General features: G+C 52.0%; 1 protein-coding gene across 1 annotated transcript in view; it reads left to right on the plus strand.

Annotated features, from left to right (window-relative positions):
* The first annotated feature begins 1,124 nt into the window (after positions 1 to 1,124).
* Positions 1,125 to 17,951, plus strand: part of OGDH (oxoglutarate dehydrogenase) — a 48,139-nt gene continuing 31,312 nt past the window's right edge. The window contains exons 1-2 of the mRNA XM_011384758.2: positions 1,125 to 1,242; positions 12,174 to 12,420. Of these exons, the coding sequence (XP_011383060.1) occupies positions 12,199 to 12,420 (222 nt within the window). The 5' untranslated portion in view covers positions 1,125 to 1,242; positions 12,174 to 12,198. The remainder of the gene's footprint in view (positions 1,243 to 12,173; positions 12,421 to 17,951) is intronic.

Here is a 17,951-nt window from a genome sequence, read left to right on the forward strand (position 1 = left end):
CAGCCCAACTTGGTTCTTACAAGCATTTATATAGTACTCTCCTTACAAAAACAAAAGAAAAACATCTCTTACTTTGCCTTTCCCTTAATTTAGAAATAGTTCTAAGTCTATAGCACATCAGTGAGTGGGGGGACACAGCCCAGTTACTTGTGTCCTCTATGCAGCTACCATTGTCAGGTGTCCGCCCTTGACGCCCATATCCTCTGCTGTGGCAAGGGCACAGTCCTCGTCTTCCAGTTGGTGGGACACAGAACAGCTCAGGGCAGCACTTTCCTAATGTCAGTCACTTGGATGCCACCTTCCCATACTAAATCTAGGTAATCTAGTCTTTAAGTGAAACCAGTTATTACAAAGAAAACTATCACTGTCAAGAGGAAAACCATTATCACTTGCCATAAAACATCGACGATAAACCGCCACAAATCAGGAAGACAAAGCAGTTTAAGTTCTAGCTTTATCCCACTGCCCACATGAGTCTGAGGTCTGATCTGTTAAAAAGGAAAAGAAGAAAAAGTGGAGTTGAAGACACATGAACATGAAGCGAGACTCTTCCTGGCCGGAATGAGACCTAAGAACTGCAAGGGACTAAGTTTCTCAGTATGCGACTGACGACAATTTGCCGTATTTCGTCAATTTTGAGAGGTATTTTTTTTTTTCACATTTTGAAACAGGCCTGCATCTTATGATCCAGGCGTCCTAGTAACAGCATTTTTTTTTTGCTTTCTTAGCAGTAAAAATAACTTCTTCAAGTGAGTGCCGAGCGCACCGGCTGAAACGGCGCGATAAGCCGGCGGCAGGCCTCGGCGTCCCACAGCGATGCCGCTGCCGGGCTGGGAAACCCTGGTGCCCGCCACGGCTCCGCGCACACCGGGACGCGCCGGGGCCCCCTGCGGCCCACTCTGCCGCCCACTGCCCGCGGCGTCTCGGGCGCGCGCCGCTGCACTAGGTCCCTCTCCGTCCGGCGGCCAGCTCCAGGAGGCCGGGCGCTCCCTCAGAGGCCTCCCGACAGCCGCCCGCAGGAGGCCCCGCAGGCCCCGCGCAGACCCCTCCGCGGACGCGGGCCGCAATCGGGCCGCGCGGCGGCGGCGCGGCTCTGTGACGTCACGACCCCGCCCACGCGGCGGGAGACTTCCCCCGGGGCGGGGCTGCGTGCTGACGCCGCACGCCGGGGCGGGACCCAGAGTTTGGTGCCCCGGAGTGGGGTGTCGGCGCCTCAGTCGGGTGGAGCTGAGCCGGAGACAGGTAAGCGCGCGCTGCCGCCGGCCCGGCTCGGAATGGAGGCTCCGCTCCCATCGGGAAGGGGACGAGAGTCTCGGCAGAGGGCGAGGCCGGCACGTCCTCGTCGTCGCCGACCCCGCGGTGACAGGGAGTGAAGCTGGATGGAGTGGAACTGACCGGGGGAGGTGGGCGGGACGGGGGTCTGACGGGCGGGCATGGCAGCCAATGGCGCGGCGGGCGCCGCCTGGCGGGTGGAGATTGGCGGGCGCGGGTGCGCGCGGAGGTCGCGCGGGGCGCTGCGCGGCGCACCATTGGCTGTGGCGGCGGGGGGCGGGCTGTGCGGCGGATGTGAGGGAAGGGGTGCCGCCGCCCGGGTGACCCCCAAGGTCGAGGAGGCGTCACGTGGGAGCCACTCAGCCGCGTCCTCTGCGCGCCCGGACCGGCTGGCGGACGGCGCGCCCTTGAAGCGGCTGCGGGCTTTGGACTCCGGGCCCCGCATGCCAGAGCACTGTGCGGGGTCGGCGCCTTCCCGCGCGGTCCCTGCGCTCCTGGGGCGACGCCTTTGAGCGGGTTACCGTGCTGCACCCCACGTGCTCGGCGCCCCACCGCGCTCAGTACGTATTGTACTCAGTACCCCACCCATCCTCCCTGCTCCTCGGGGTGACGCCCTCGGTGAGCGGATTACCCCACGAGCACCCCACCATCAGCCCGTAATCAGTACCCCAGCCGTCCTCCCGGCGCGCTCCTGGTATGACGCCCTTGATGAGCGGATTACCCCACAACACCCCACCGTTCTCACCCTTCGGGAGCTCTCACAACCCGTCCGAGATGAAATGCGCTTCTTGGAGGGAGACAGTATTCGATGTCTTTCGCAAACTTACCTGACATAAGGACAAATTGTGTACCCACACTTAGTATGAACTCAGTAGCTGAGTAGGCAAGGACAGAGAAGATGACGCAGGCTTAAGTGCGAACTCTATTGCTGTTTCTCGGATCCTCATTGTCTGGTCTTGTGCCTCAAGGCGGGGACCGGGAACCTGAGCAGCTTTGGGATGAGTGCTGGGAGATGAAGCATTGTTTGCTCTGTGACACACCACAGTTTTGTGCAGACCCTCCCCATATGAAAATACGCAATACTATTTCAGCTTTGCAAACTAGTTGAGGAATAAAACTTGGAAAGGTGGAGAAAGATTGGAGTGTCCTGACATTTTTTTTTTTTCCCAACTCCTATAGCACCTAGTCTTCCTAGGTGGTCTCCCATGCAAGTACTAATCAGGCCCGACCCTACTTAGCTTCCAAGATCAGACAAGGGGCTTGTTCAGGGTGGCGTGGCTGTAGAGCATGGACCTTGGCTCCACTGGGGCGTGAACCTAGGACCTTCTGTGTGTAAAGCAAGTGTGCTAACTGCTACACTATGGAGCCATGTCCCAGTCCAGTTATTTTTAAAGACTAACTTTAATTTCAGGAACATGAGTTTCTGTTGGTTTCATTAAATTTGAATGCTCAGTTTACTAAGTACCAAATATTTGCTGTGTTGTTATATGTATGTCACACATATATGTACATGCATATCAGAGCTGCTTTTAACCAAGCTCACACGTTCCATTTGAAACAAATATAGCACTACCATTTACATTTTTAGATTTTGGAATAATTGTACAATTATTGAGCTATTTATTTTGAGAACTACAGTTTTGAGAAATTGTGCATACAAATCTGTCACGTGCAGTTATAACAAATAGCACAGAAAGGTCTCCGTGTCCATTCACCCAATTTCCTCCAGTGGTAAAAAACTGCAGCACAATATGACAACCAGAAACTGACATGGATAACAGTCAAGATACAGAGCATTTCTGTCACCACCAGGGACTCTGTGTTGCCTTTTCCTAGCCACTCACTCTTCCCTCTTGCCTCCAACTCCTCAGCTCCTGGCGACCGCTACTGTCTTCCATTTCTATAATTTTGACATGTTGAGAATGTTATGTAAAGAGAATCATACAGGATACAGCCTTTGGGTTGGCTTTTTCCACCTAGCATAATTCTCTGAAAGGTCAGGTAGGTTGTTGCCTACATCTGTAGCTTGTTCCTTTTTATTCCTCCAGTCTCTGGATGTACCACAGACGGTTTATCTGTTCACCCACTGAAAGACATCTGGATTGTTTTCATTCTTTGGCTGTTATGAATAAAGCTGCCACAGACTTTCAGATACAGGTGTTACATGAACATCGGTTTTAATTTTCTCTGGGATAAATGCCCAAGAGTGCATCACTAGGTCATGTAAGTTGCACGTTTACTTTTTAAAGAAATAGCGAAAGTGTTTTCCAGAGCAGCTGGACCATTTTACGTTCCCACCAACAATGTATTTGTGATTCAGTTTCTCCACATCCTTGCCAGCATTTGCTGATGTGACTATTTTTTATTTTATCCGTTCGCATAGATGTATAGTAATGTCTCATTGTGATTTTAATTTGCATTTCTCTGATGTCTAGTGATATTGAACATCTTTTCGTGTGCTTATTTGCCATCCATATATCCTCTTCAGTGAAATGCCTGTTCATATCTTTTGCCCATTTTGTAAGTGGATCATTTGCTTTTTTTTTTAATGTTGAATTTTGATCATTTCATATATATTCTAGTCCTTTGTTGGATATGTGTTTGCTAATATTTTCTCACAGTCTGTAGCTTGTCTTTATTTTCTTTTGCAAAGCAAAAAATTTTAATTTTAATGAAGTCCAGTTTATCAATCATGGCTTGCACTTTTGGTGTCAAGTCTAAGAACCTTTTGTCTAGCTCTTATTCCTACAGATTTTCTCTTATGTATTTTTCTAATTTTCACAGTTTTGAGTTGTACATTTAAATCTATGATCCACTTCTAGTTAATTTCTGTGTAAAGTGTAAAATCTCGAGTGAGTGGTTTTGTTTGTCTGTTTATTTTTGCCTATGGATATCCAGCCAACAGCATTTGTTGAGAAGATCACTCTTCCTCCGTTGAATTTCTTTTTTGCATTTTTGTCAAAACTTGATTGTGTTTTTGTGGGTGTGTTTTCTAGTTCTCTGTTCTCTTCCATTGGTCTTTTTTATCTATCTCATCATCAGTACCACACTTGATTGCTGCAGCTACATAATAAATCTCGAAATCAGATGGATTGATTCATCTCACTTTTTTCTTCTTTTTCATTAATCTCATTCCTTTGCCGTCTCATAAACTTTAGAAAAATCTAATCTATACCTACAAAAAAATCTTATTGGGATTTTTATAGGAATTGTGTTATCCCTGTATATCAGTTTGGAGATAATCAGCATATTTGTTCAGTCTTCCAATCCGTGAACACGGTATGTCTCTCCTTTTTTTTTTTTTTTTACTTTTTTTTATCAGTGTATTGTAGTTAGCATATGTTTTATTAGGCTTACACTATTTCCTTTTTGAAATTTTTGGTTTTTATGTGTTCATTGATAGTATGTAGAAATATAATTAATTTTTGTGTGTTTATTTTGTACCCTGTGACCCTGCTGAATTCACTTTTTAGTTCTGTTTTGTAGATTCCTCGAGGTTTTATACATACACGATTATATCATCTGGAGTAGTTTATTTCTTACTCTCTGATCTGTATGCCTTTTAGTTCCTTTAGTTTCCCTGGCTAAGACTCCAGTACCATGTTAAATAATAGGTGTGAGAGTGGACATCCTCGCCCTGTTGCCAGTTTCAGGAAGAAGTCTTTCACCATCAAGTACAACGTTAATTGTAGGCTTTCGTGCGTGCTTCGTATCAAGGTGAAGTTCCCTTCTATTTCTAGTTTTTTGTCACGAATGGGTGTTGAATTTTGTCTAGTGCTTTATCTGCATCTGTTGATATGATCATGTGATTTTTTTCTTCTCTAACCTGTCAATATGGTAGGTTACATTGTTTTTTGTTTTGGAGTTTTTTTGTTTTTGTTTGGGATTTTTTAGTTAGTTTGTTTTCAATATTGAACCAGCCTTGCATCTCTAGACTAAACTCCACTAGGTCATTGTGTATAATTGTATTTATATGGTGCTTAATTCTCTTTGCTGTATTTCATTAAGCATTTTTTTTTTCTTTTTTTTTGGCAATCTTTTGTCTGGGTTTGATATCAGGGAAATACTAGCTTCATGAAATGAGTTGGTACGTATTTTCTGGAAGCGATTGTGTAGAATTGGAGTTAAATCATCTTTAACATTTGGTCGTATTCTCCAGTGAAATGATCTGGGCCTGGAAATTACTTTGTCAGGAGCTTTTTAATCACAAAATAAAGTTTTTTAATAGTCGTAGGGCTACAAAGTTATCTGTTTCAAATGGGTGTGTTGTGGTACTTTGTACTTTGTTGAGTTTTTCTATATCTTTGTTGATCTTATGTTTAGTTGTTCTGTCCCTTTGAAAGAGGGGAGTTAAAGTCTCCAACTATAATTGTGGGGTTGTCTTTTCCTCCTTTCTCTTTAATTGGTATGAGTCAGATGTTTTGCACTATGACGGTTGGTGCACATACATTTAGGATTGCTGTATCTTCTGGGTGGATTGCCCTTTTATCATTATGTAATGGCCCTCCCTGTCTCCGGTAATTAATTTCCTTTGCGCTGATGTCTACTTTATCTGATGATAATGTAGATAGCCCTGGTTTCCTTTGGTTAATGCTTGTGTGGTATATAATTTTCATTCTTTTACTTTCAACATTCCTGTATTCTACTTGAAGTTTCTGGTAAACAGGCATACAGTTGGATCCTGTTGCATTCACTTTGCCAATCTCTTGTCTTCTAATTGGTGTATTTAGATCATTTACAGTTAATGTAGCTATCGGTGTGTTAGGACTTAAGTCCACTGGTTTATTTTTTATTTTCTATTTGGCTTTGTTTCTCTGCTTTCCTTTCCCTGTCTCGTCATGGGTTACTCACGTTGTTTTGAAATTCCATCTTTATTTATATGTAGTATTTTTGAGTATTTCTCTTTGTATAGCTTCTTTAGTGATTGTCGTGGCATTACATTATACATACAAAACTTCCCTCAGTCCACCGATGTCATCATCGTATCAGTTCGGGTGAAGCGTGGGAACCGTGCCTCCTTTTATGTCCCTTTACCCGCCTCTGTTGAAAACTCTTAACTTTTCCTGGACGTACATTTAGAACAACATCAGAGATGTTGTAAGTTTTGCTTCAACCATCACACATAATTTGCAAGACTCAAGAAGAGAAGGAAATTATGTTTACTCAATGCTTGTTCTTTGCATGTTCTTTATTTCCGGTATTGCAAGATTCCTTCTTTTATCGTTTGCTATTCGTGTAGAGAACTTCCTTTAGCCATTTGTTGAGGGCAGGTCGGCTGGCAGCAAGTTCTCTTTGGCTTTCCTTCATCTGAGAATATTTTGATGCCACCTTTCATTCCTGAAGGATATTTTCACTGCATGTGGATTCTGGGTTGCCAGTCATTTTCCTCAGCATATGAAAAGTGTGCCACTTTCCGTTGGCCTCCATAGTTTCTGATAAGAAATATGCTGTTCAAGTAGTGTGTAGTTTTCAGAAGTTTGTTTATGATGTGTCTTGGAGCGAATTTCTTTGGATGTATTCTCTTTGGGGTTTACTCAGCTTCTTGAATCTGTAGGTTTATGCCTTTTGCCAAATTTGGAAAGTTTTCATGTATTATTTCTTTGCAGACTTCTGCAGCACCTCCCTCTTCTCCAGAGATTCAGATGACACGTTTATGTAATCGTTAGATCTTTTGTTATAGTTCCACGCGTCCCCGAAGCCTTTTTCTTTTTTTCCTCCCAGTCTGTTTTCTCAGTTCAGATTGGATAATTTCTTTGTTCTAGCTTTGTGTTCACTGATTTTCTTCTGTTTCCATTCTGCAGTTTAACGCATTCATCAAATTTTTTATTTTGATTCTCATATTTTTCAGTTCTGAAACTTTCATTTGGTTCTTCATATATCTGTTTCTTTGCTGAGGCTTTTTTGTTGTTGATTCAAGAATGTTTATAGTTACTTATGGAAGCATTTTGATGTTGACTGCTTTAAAATCTCTGCCAGGTGATTCTGGCATCTGTGTGGCCTTGGTGTTGGTGTCTGTATATTGTCTTTTTTCGGTTTCATTGATATCCCCTTGGTTCTTGATGTGGTAAGTGACCTTTGATTGCAACCAGGACATTTGGTGTAATGTTACAGGACTGGATCTTATTTAAATCTCTGAGCAGATCAGGCTTCCTCTGACACTGATGGAGTACAGGTGGTGCTCCCTGGCCACTACTGAGCCGGAGGCGGACTCCTGGCTCCCCACCCAGCCTCCTCGGTATCTGCTGCGTGGCTGTAAGTTCCACGGAGGGCCTTTGTGATCCCGCCCTGCCTGGGACGGAGCAGGTGCTGCCTTGTTTCTGCTGGGCGGGGTTGGGATCCAGGCGTTCCTCCTGGCCTCCGCGGGTATTGTTGGGGTAGGGGGAGGGCTCATCGTCACCTAGTGGTGACAGAACTCCCTTATCCCCTGTGACATTACCAGGTGGGATGGGGGTGGGCCACAGTGTTTTCTGAGGGGCTGACCACAGTAGGGCAGTTATTGTCTAAAAATGTTCTGTCCTGCTAAGCTGCCCTGCTTGCTGGTGCTCTGGCCAGAAGGAACTGGCTTTTGTCGTTTTTGTCTACATTAGTTGGCATTTCTGGGTCGCCAGCTTCCCCAGCGCCTCATCCGGGATAGATGAAGCCAAAGAAAACGAAGATCTCGGTGCTCCGTCTTCGTTTGGGCCGCAGAGCCCCTTCGAAGCCTTTCTCCTTCGCTGTACCTTTCAGTCTTATGTTCTGTTTTGTTTTAAATATAGCATCTCATGTTTTTAGCTTCATTTATTGGGAAACAAGTCCTGTTTATGCTTTAAACATTTTTAATCAATATTGATAAATGACCTTGCTTTCCTTAAAAATGGAACACTTTATCCTGGAAAGTAACTTTGCCTGCAGCCTGGAGCAGCACCATTAGGGCCCCCCCCCCATCACGGGGTGCTGTCAGCCCGCGGACCCCTCACTGCAGCTCGCTCGGAGCTGTGACGGACGGCGTCCCCCCGCCAGTCGGTTCTGGCGAACTGCCTATGCAGCATAAAAGTGACCGCCACCTCCCTACCTCTCAGCTACGTTTGATGAAGCGTCACCAGTGACACACGCTGAATTCTTTGAGGTTTTGGTCCTTGCTCCCCGTGCAGACGTTCTTGGCGTCACTGCTGAGCCTGGGGTGGTCGCACGCGTGCAGCAGCAGCCAGCACTGTTCTGGGGGCTCCTCACGAATTAGACACAGGTCAGGCACAGGTCCGTCGCGCGTGCCCTTCCGTCGGAGGCCGGGTTCAGGGGAAGCTGTGTGCAGGCCGTTCTGCCGGGGAAGGTGACCTTGGGCAGGGCGCATGCGGCCTGGCTGGGGAAGGAACAGGCACGCATCAAGTTCTGTTCGATTTCAGCATCTCGTGTCGGAAGGGCAGGGCCCCTGAACCGTTAAAAACAAATTTTGCTTCAGTTTTTACTCTTTCAATCTTATTTTTCTCAAATGCGTAGGTTTTTACTTGCATCTCGAAATTAATAGGTTGCAAATAGTGTCATTTTGTGTACTTCATTGATATCGATAGGTTCGTTTACATTTTTCTTGTGCTTGTTCTTTTTTAGAGATAACTTCATTGAGGAATGATCGATAGGCCATACGATTCACCCATTTAAATTGTGCAGTTGAATGTTTTCCAGTGTGTTAGAAGGTTGTGCAGCCATCACCACAGTCTAGCTGTGGAGCATTTTCATGCCCCTTAAGGAAACCCCCACACCCATTAGTCCCATCTCATCCCTGCCCACCCCTGCCCCAGCCCTAGGCACCCCCAATGGACTTTCTGCCTGAATAGATTTTCCTGTTCTGAAGATTTCCTGTAAACGAAATCATACAGCATGTTTTTTGTGAATGACTTACTTCACTTAACATGGCACTTTCGGGGTTCATCTGTGTTGCAGCTCGTATCAGTGTTTCATTTCTTTTTAGTGCCTAATTCCCTTCTGTCGCGTGGCTGGACCACATTCATCAGTTGGACATTTGGAGATTTTCCCGTTTGGTTCGTGTGGATACCGTTGCTCAGGTTGTTCATGTACACGTTTTCGTGTGGACGCTTGTTTTCATTTCTCTTGCTCACGTCCCCAGAAGTGGAACTGCTGAGTCCCAAGGTAACTCTGCAGACCTGCCGGACTGTTGGCAGTGTCTGAGGTTCCATCCAGTTTGTCCACACCCTTGCCAACACTTGTTAGTTTCTTCTCGATTGCATCTAGTCTGCATGAATTGGTATCTTATGGTTTTGGTTTTCATTTCCCTACCGACTAATGATGTTGAGAATCTTTTCATTGCTTATTGGCCATTTGTCTATCTTCTTTGGAAAAATGTCTGTTCATTTCCTTTGCTTATTTTTGGATTGAGTCATGTTCCTTTTTATCACTGAATTATAAGAGTTATTTGTGGATTCCGTATAAAGTTCCTTGTCAGTCACACAATTTCAGCCATTCTCTCCTATTCCGTGTCTTCCCTTTCTTGCTGGTGTCCTCCGAAGCACAGAAGTTCTCATCTGGACGGAGTCCAGTTTATGTTTCGTCTCTTGTTGTACTTCTGGTTTCTAAGATTCAGTTGCCTGACTTAAGGACGCAAAGATTTACTCCGTTTTTAGCTTAGAAGTCGTACAGTTTGAGCTCTCACATTTAGGGCTTTGATCCATTTTGAATTAAGTTTGTCTACTGTGTGAGGTAAGGGTCCAGCTTCTTCTGTGTGTGGACGTCCAGTTGTTCCCATACCATCTGCTAAAAAGGCTGTTTTTTTCCTCCACTGAATTTTTTGGCACCTTTGTCAAATAGAAACATTCTTCTAAACCCAGAATCAGGATGCTTGTACTTTTTGGATCACCCAGAACTTTGATGGAAGTGTTTGAACAAGTGGGTGTCTCCAGCAGACGATGCGCTGTTTGCAGAGCCGGCGCCGCAGTTGGAGGGCAGGACCCGGGTTTGGGGTCGTGGACAGGAAGCAGCTGTTCCAGCCCCGCTGCGTGGGGAGGGGTGTGAGCCATCTGCAGTGGAGCACCTTTCCCAACGCGTCCCCTGAAGGGGTCGGGGTAGAGCTGCCGGTGGGCTTATTGCAGCAGCTGGGTGATGACACAGTTCATAGAGATGACGCTGCTGTGTCCTAGGAGAAAAACCCAGTGCAGGCCAGATGAAAGTGCCACTGGAGGGAGAAACACAGGTTCCCTTGGACCTGAGTGAAGTTTCATGCCGAAAGCAGTGGTGGCGGTGGCGGCGGCGGCAGAGTGTCCGAAGACCCTGGGTCTGCCTGATGTTTGTCCGTGGGAAATTGGAGCGCATTCAGATGTGGGAAGAATCACTGAAGTAACTGGAAACTTTGGCTTTTAAGGGACCAAAACCACAGGGGTGGAGATGGCATTCTGGAGCCGTATCCAAAACCTAGTGCTTGTTCATCTTCGATTTCTAAGGAGCAAGTTTTTGTTGTTGTTTACTTTGTCATTAAAGTACCTGTTTTGCTTTCCCTTCTGCTGACCTGTCCTTCCTGAGCCCTAGAACAGCAGACGCTCTGTTTCCCAGTGTCCTTGTGCCCGCTGTGGTGCCGTTTGCGCGGGGAGACAGGGTCCTCGCCAGCAGTGCGGAGCACGGTTTAGGTCCCTCTCTCCCTGAGTCGTTCTTGGCACGCTCAGAGCTCCGGCTCCCCACAGGTGGGTGTGGAGGTGGGGTGTGATGCTCAGCTCCAACGGGGAGCCCGGAGCCCCTGCCCCAGGGCCCCTTTTGCTGACTGGCAGTGTCCTCGTCCCTTCCTGACAGGCTCACTACCCAGATGCGTGCCTGATTGTTGGAAGTGGTTCAGGACCCACTGGGAACAGTCTAAACTCTCTCATGGTCCGGTGGGCAGTCAGCTTTTATAAAATGGCTACTTTTCGTAGTTATAAATTAGGTTTAGGATTACAACCATCAAGTGCAAGATCCGTTCAGATCAGAGGCAGATACATTAACCCCCCTCCCCCCGCTCTCCCTCGGGCCTGGGTTCATTCACTCTCCCTTTCTCTCCCCCTCTCTCTGTCTCTCTCTCTGTCTGTGTGTCCCTCTCTCTTTCTGTGTGTCTCTCACCTCTGTCCCTCCCCCCTACCCCCCACACACCTCTCTGTCTCTAGTCCAGGCCGTCCTCCCCTCAAGCCCTGGCCTCCTCCTCCCTCTCTGGACTGTGGGGGCTGTCACTGAAGGGCCAGAGAGGACAGAGTCTGCCATCAGGAGGCCCAGGCTGGGAGCCTGGCTCTGCTTGGAGTGGCCTGTGACCTTGAGGGAAACTTAAACCGAAACTCGGAGAGATGATCTATAAAACGGAAGGGGCGTCTGCGGGCTTCGCAAAGCGTGCTGCCGTGTCAGGTCATCGCCCAGAGTGCCAGACAGGTGGACGTGTCCTTCTATGAGGCACGAGGGCTTTCCGTCTGAAGCTGTGTGGGCCGGGTTCCTGTCCCCTGCCCCTCGCCGCGGTCCCTGCTTGTGCCTGTGCTCCCAGCCTCGCCTTCAGCGGTGCTCGCTCTGATCTTCTAAAATGTTTTTTTCCTGCTCAGAGATAAGTTATTCGAGAAGTTTTTCCCAATTTGTCTTTATTCTCCAGAATATGTGAGTCCAGCGGGTGCTGGGCGGTTTCCGGATGGAGGAGACGCCTTTCTCACTGTGCGTTGAGTCCTCATCGGCACCGCGGTGGCTCAGCTTGTTGCCTTTTCTGTTTCTGTGATCGTTTCCCACACGTGTCAACGTGGGGAAGGTCACAGGTTGACATCGCGTCATGGGTCATATCCCTCCGACGAGACCTCCCCTCGTCCGTGGAGACCTGCAGCGCGTCCGCGCCCTCGGAGTCGGTCCCCACGGAGCCTGCGGCTCCCCCAGGAGCTTCGTCTGCCAGACGCCCTTTCACCTTTCCCTTCTCTGCGCAGGCGGCCGCGACACTTCAGGACGAGAATGTTCCACCTAAGGACTTGTGCTGCTACGCTGCGGCCGCTGACGGCCTCCCAGACCGTCAGGACACTTTCCCAGGCCAGGCCGGCAGCCGCCAGGACGCTGGGGCAGACGCGCTGCTACACGGCGCCCGTGGCCGCCGAGCCCTTTCTGAGCGGCACGAGCTGCAGCTACGTGGAGGAGATGTACTTCGCCTGGCTGGAGGACCCCAAGAGCGTCCACAAGGTAGGCCCCGCAGGGCAGCGGGGGGCCCGGCGGGAGCCGCCTGCTGTGGGGACGTCGCGCTCTGGACGGGCAGGGTGGCCCACCAGCATGGAAGCAGCCTGCGCCACATGTCCCAGACCTCACGAGACGGCCGGACACGACGCTGCTCCGCCCTGTGCCGAGGAGGGCCTGCAGGTCCTCTCGTGCGACGTCCGTGTCACTCACGATTTACCTCGCTGTTGTGCTCCTGTTTTCCGTCGTGTTTGAAAGTGAATTCTGCAGTGCCGCCTGCTGACTTCTCTGTGTCCCTGTGAGGCAGGGGTTGGGGACGGTGCCGCTCTGGCCTGTTAGGAGCTGGGCCGCCTGGCAGGAGGGGAGCGAGCGAAGTCTCGTCTGCATTCGCAGCCACTGTCTGCGCCGGCATCGCCGCCTCGGCTCCGCCTCGGATCATCCGGCCCTGGATTCTCACAGGAGCAGCGGTCCCTGGTGCCACAGCGGTTGGGGACCGCTGGGAGAGCTCCCGGGTGTACACGAGGTGACACGAGCGCCTGGTGTCCCGGGCGCGCTGTGCGGAGAAGGTCACGTGGCTCTGCGGGCAGGTGGTGCTCTGGAAGGGGTGGAAACGAGGTGGCGGCTCCTGCTGGGCGCTGCTGGGGAGGCTCGGTGGGGGGCACGGCCCTGGAGCGGGCTGCGGGAGGCGCCAGTTTCCTCTGGAAAGTCTCCTTCCCGCTGCTGAGCCTCGTCACTGCCAGCGTGGTCAGTGTTGCGGTGGCTCCGTCGTTGCTGTCGCCTTTGGTAGTGGGACGTCCTCCTCCAGAGGAGCTGAGGGGAAGGCACAGAGGGTCCCAAGCACCCTCTGCCGACGTGCAGCCTCCCCACTGTCCACATCCCACCGGCGACGGAACTCGCACTGACAGTCGTTGTTAGCCCCGGTCATCGTCTGCGTCAGGGTCACTCCTGGTTTGGACCGAATGTATGATGACGTCCGTCCTCATGGCATCATGCAGACGTTAGTTTCACTGCCCTAAACTCTGTGCTCGCTTGTTTCTGAAAAGTGTCTCAGCATACAGTGTCAAGGAAGGCACTGGGGGGGTCCTTGGCCGGCGGGGTCAGGTTGGGGCGGCATAGTGGGGGGTCTGCCGGGGGAGAGGCCAGGGTTGGATGGGGCCCTGGGGCTCTGAGGGCCGTCTCTGCCAGGGGTGTCTGAGCGTGCTTTGCCGTAGCAACACATTCCCCAAACTAACAAGGTTGTGCTCGACCGTGAGGCAGGTCTCAGCCTCCGTTCAGCCCCTGGGGCCATCTTACAGCTGCCTTTTGACCCTTGGTTTTATCATTTACCTGGTGGTTAAAGAAAACTTATTTTTGAATGTTTAATTGTGAAAGTGTGTTTGCGGTGAAGTCGTCAGCGATTCAGAGCTGCGGTCACCCCTCCCCGCCCTATGCCCAGGGTCCACCCCCCGTGGTGCTGCCATCCCTCCTCCTCCTCTTCCTCGGGTGCTCTCTCCCCATCATACCCGTCAGGAACCAGCGCCTGGGTCTGTTCTGTCAGCTTCGAAGCCCTCAGTAGGGCATCAGCCATGCTAGGGACAAATCACATGGCAGCATCTTGTTTTTCTTTAGGTCTCAGAAACACTTATAGTCAGAGCCAGATTGCCCTTGCTGGCGTCCAGACAAACACGCGGTGGAGGACCGCTCAGTCCTCAGGCTGTCCGTGCGGGGGGAGGCCAGCGCCACCCACAGGCGTAGCTGAGACACAGCCTCACTCCGGAGCTGCGCTGGCGGGAGGGCCCTCTGCCCCGCGCCCACCCATGGTGCCCGCTGCCCAGTTCCTGAAGCCTCTTCCTCTCCTCGGTCCCCACATGCATCTCTTCTCACGGGATGACAATAGCTGCGCCCCGGCCTGGTGGCACCAGCAGAGGTCCCGGGCTCGGCCCCGCAGTCCTGCGCAGCGGCTCACTGCTCCTGCCGTGCTCGTGAAGCGCCATCCTGTCGTTCCGGCAAGCGAGCCGACGGTGGAGTGAGACGGACACAGCTTGTCTCTAGCACGGGGAGGGCGACACGTCCTTTCACTCCGCAGCGTGACATGGCTTCAGCTCCACCGAGGTCACCCCGGCTCTGTACTGGCCTCGGGGAGAAATGTGTATTTACAGTCTGTGGTTGACTTGGTGGGATCTCGGTGACCAAGGCTGTGGAACAGCATCCAGGGTGACACTCGTGTCCTCTGTTAGCACAGCTCCCGGCGTTAGCACAGTGTCCCACCCTCACGAGAGCGTGCTGCCCCATTCGTCAGGGAGCCGCAGAGCCGCGTCCTCCCCCCGTGTGTGCAGGACACTTCTTCAGACGGTCGGGTGGCTGCCGGGAGATGGCTGCGTGCGGGGCTGGGGCCCCCAGGCCCGATGGCTAAATGCAGGGTGAGCCCGATGGGCATCAGTGGTTCACATTAGCCCAGCACCCTGAGCTTTGAAGTGCCCTCCTGAGCGGCATGTGGTGCTGCTGCCCTCCAGGCCCTGCCATCCTCAAGGGCCCACAGAGACCCCTCACGAGGCCTCGGAGAACCTGCCAGGGGAGGGAAGGGGCTGTGGGCCAGGGATGCCAGCCCAGAGGTCGGCCAGCCCAGGCCTCCCCTGTGCTGGAGGGGCCCGGGAGGGTGGGCAGCCACTGGACAGACCCCCGCAGGCCTTTGTGTGACATCCAGTGCGGCTGCTGCCTCCGTCCTGGGCAGAACCAGGGCTGTCCTGTGCTCCGAGCGGGCCCCACGGCAGAGCTGGGCAGTGTCCCTTGGCCGACGTTGCCATTTGTTGACACTTGGCTTGCGCACTGAGGGCAGAAGACGGTGGGGTGTTTGGCAGCACCCTCACCTCTGTCACCCGTGGGCTGGAAACGACACCTCGCTTTTACCAAGTGTTGACAGGCTTGGCTTCTGTAACAGGAACTCTCCCAAGAGGGACCCTAGTTTTAATTGCTTCCAGTAAAAACCCGTCCAGAGTGACAAGTCTGGCAGGCCTGAGCCCAGTGCCCCCTAGATACGGTGAGGCAATGTTCTTAGCTGGCTCTGGGCACGGCACGGCCATCCTTGGCTGGGGACAGTTTGAGTACGGCCCTGCCGTGGGGCGAGGGTGTGAAGGCCAGCACTCTGCATCCTGTGGCGCTGTCTTTTGGGACCACTGAGCCCTAAAGCAGGAGCCTCTTGTGCAGGTTCTGTGGAGTGGGCAGTCGGCCACAGGCCTCCCCACTAGACGTCCCAGTGGGACGGTCACACATGGTTCTCAGGAATGCCTCGGGCCCAGCAGTGGGCACAGAGGGCACAGAGGGCACCCCAGAAGGTTGCAGATCGCCCAGTGCAGCCGTTTCCTGCACAGTGGTGACGTGAACGGAGCTGGCCACATGCACGGGAACCTGCCACTCAGGACAGTGTGTGGGATTTGCCGGCACATTCTCAGCTGGGAGAGTCCCCTGCGCGGGGTGGTTGGCAGGACACTCGCCTGCTGGCCAGTGAGACCCCGGCAACCGTCCTCGGCTTGGAGCCACTGCCCGCCCACTCGTTTGACCAAACGGCCAAACCCTTGTTTCAGGATGACCAGGCATCTGTTTTTCTCGCTGCCTCGTTGCCCTGAATTTCATGTTTGTAGCAGTTAAAAAGCACTGTTAGTATCAGAACTTAGCATGGCTGTCCGTGACAGAGCTGGAGTCCGACGCGGCCCGGCAGTCATTAGTTTATCGCTGTGTGATGAGGCTTTTGAACCTGGGCTTTAGTCCGCTCTAGGATGACCGTCAGGTGATCAGGCTGAATGTGTGGGCGGGTAGGGCCTGGTTCCAAGCCAAGGTGGGGGCAGCAGGGCAGCCTCAGGGGTAGCATCAAAAGGGGACTTTGGACAAGAGGAAATGGTCCGGCCTGTCCAGAACCCAGAGTCGTGGAATTCGGCAGCTGGTGTCAGCGTTCACACCCAGGATCGAGCTGATTGTCAGCTTCTCGAACAAATCCAGGTGTCCCCACAGATGCCTTTGACAGTGTAAAGAGCTGTGCAGGGACGGGATGTCCTAAGTAGCTGTGCTCCTGCCTTCACAGGCAAGGTATTGGGCACAGAGCCCAAGCCACATCCCTGGCGTCACCCAGCCTGCGGAGCTGGCAAGGCAGGCCCACCGCGGCGGGTTCCGTCGGCATGTGGCCCTGCACCAGGTGACACACCCACACGGCGGAGGCCTTGGAGACTGGCGAGGGCACCAGGCAGAGTGCTCGCCGCCATCCAGAACTGGCGCCTTCCACGAACAGTCTGACGTGAGCTCACGGCCAGGAGCTTGGTGCTGAGGCTCTTGTGACGTGGCGACAATAAACAGGCAAAGTCCACGTGCCTCACCGAATTTCTCATAGCTACATTCCTGCCGAGGTCAGCATCTCTCTTACCTGGGGTGGAGGCTCTGGACTCTAGGCGCTCCGGGTTCATAAAACCGGTGCCCCTTACACTGCACTGGAGACCCCACCCAATACCCGGCCTGGCATTGCATCTGACATCACACGTAGCACCACCACACCTGATGCCACACCTGACACCCCAGCTAGCACCACCACACCTAACAGCACACCTAACACCCCACCTGACACCCCAGCCAGCACAAACACACTCAACACCACACCTGACACCCCAGCCATCACCACCACACTTGATACCTCAGCCAGCAACACACCTGACAGCACACCTGACACCCCAGCCAGCACCCCCACACCTGACACCCTAGCCAGCACTGCACCTGACATTGTATCTGACACCGCACCTTTTGGTCTGTTTGCCTGTGAAGGAGGCTGAACCTGTGGATTTGACTCAGCAGGTGTGTTAAGCACATCCTGTGCACTGGACTAGCTCCCTAAGGAATTTACAGGGGACCAGGGACCTGTTTATAGTCTGCAGAGAGCTTCCTGTACTTTGAGAGAGGGGACTGGTGACTGCAGGGAAGCCTGTTGTGGTCCTTAGCGGTCTGGGAGACTTGGGGGCGCAGAGGACGATGGCTTGTGCCACCAGCTTGAGCTCTGCGGTTAACTGCGCAGTCACCTGCAGTTAGGTCAGGGTTCTGGTTTCACATCGACCAGGACGTTCGCTTACTCCTGCCTGAAACCTGCCGTGTTGTGTTTTGGTTTGTCATTTAGGCAACAAGGTGATGGCGTTAAAGCCATTCGTGGGCAGCAGTCACAGGCTCACGCCTCTGCTGCCCAGCTGTCACTGTCCTGCCCTCCCCACTCCCTGACCCTAGCCAGGCTTGGGCCTGCCCCCAGCACAGCAGCCACTTCCTCAGAAGGAACGCCGTGACATCGCTCACTGCCAGGCCGCCGAGACCTGGTCCCAGACTCTTTGCTCATCCTGTCTGCCAGCTGACCTGTGCTCCCTCCGTGGGGCCACGCCATGCGGCTGTCCTCAGCTCCGAGGACGGGCCCTCCCTTCATTGCTTGGGGCTGGCGCCTGCTTTGAAGTCGCGTTCCCTCGTCCTCCTGCTGTTCCCGGAGTGAGGGAGCCCATCGTGGACCTTTCCTGTCCCCAGACGTCAGGGCTCGCCGCACACAG

The sequence above is a fragment of the Pteropus vampyrus genome, unplaced genomic scaffold, assembly GCF_000151845.1.
Source record: "Pteropus vampyrus isolate Shadow unplaced genomic scaffold, Pvam_2.0 Scaffold620, whole genome shotgun sequence".
Lineage (NCBI taxonomy): Eukaryota > Metazoa > Chordata > Mammalia > Chiroptera > Pteropodidae > Pteropus > Pteropus vampyrus.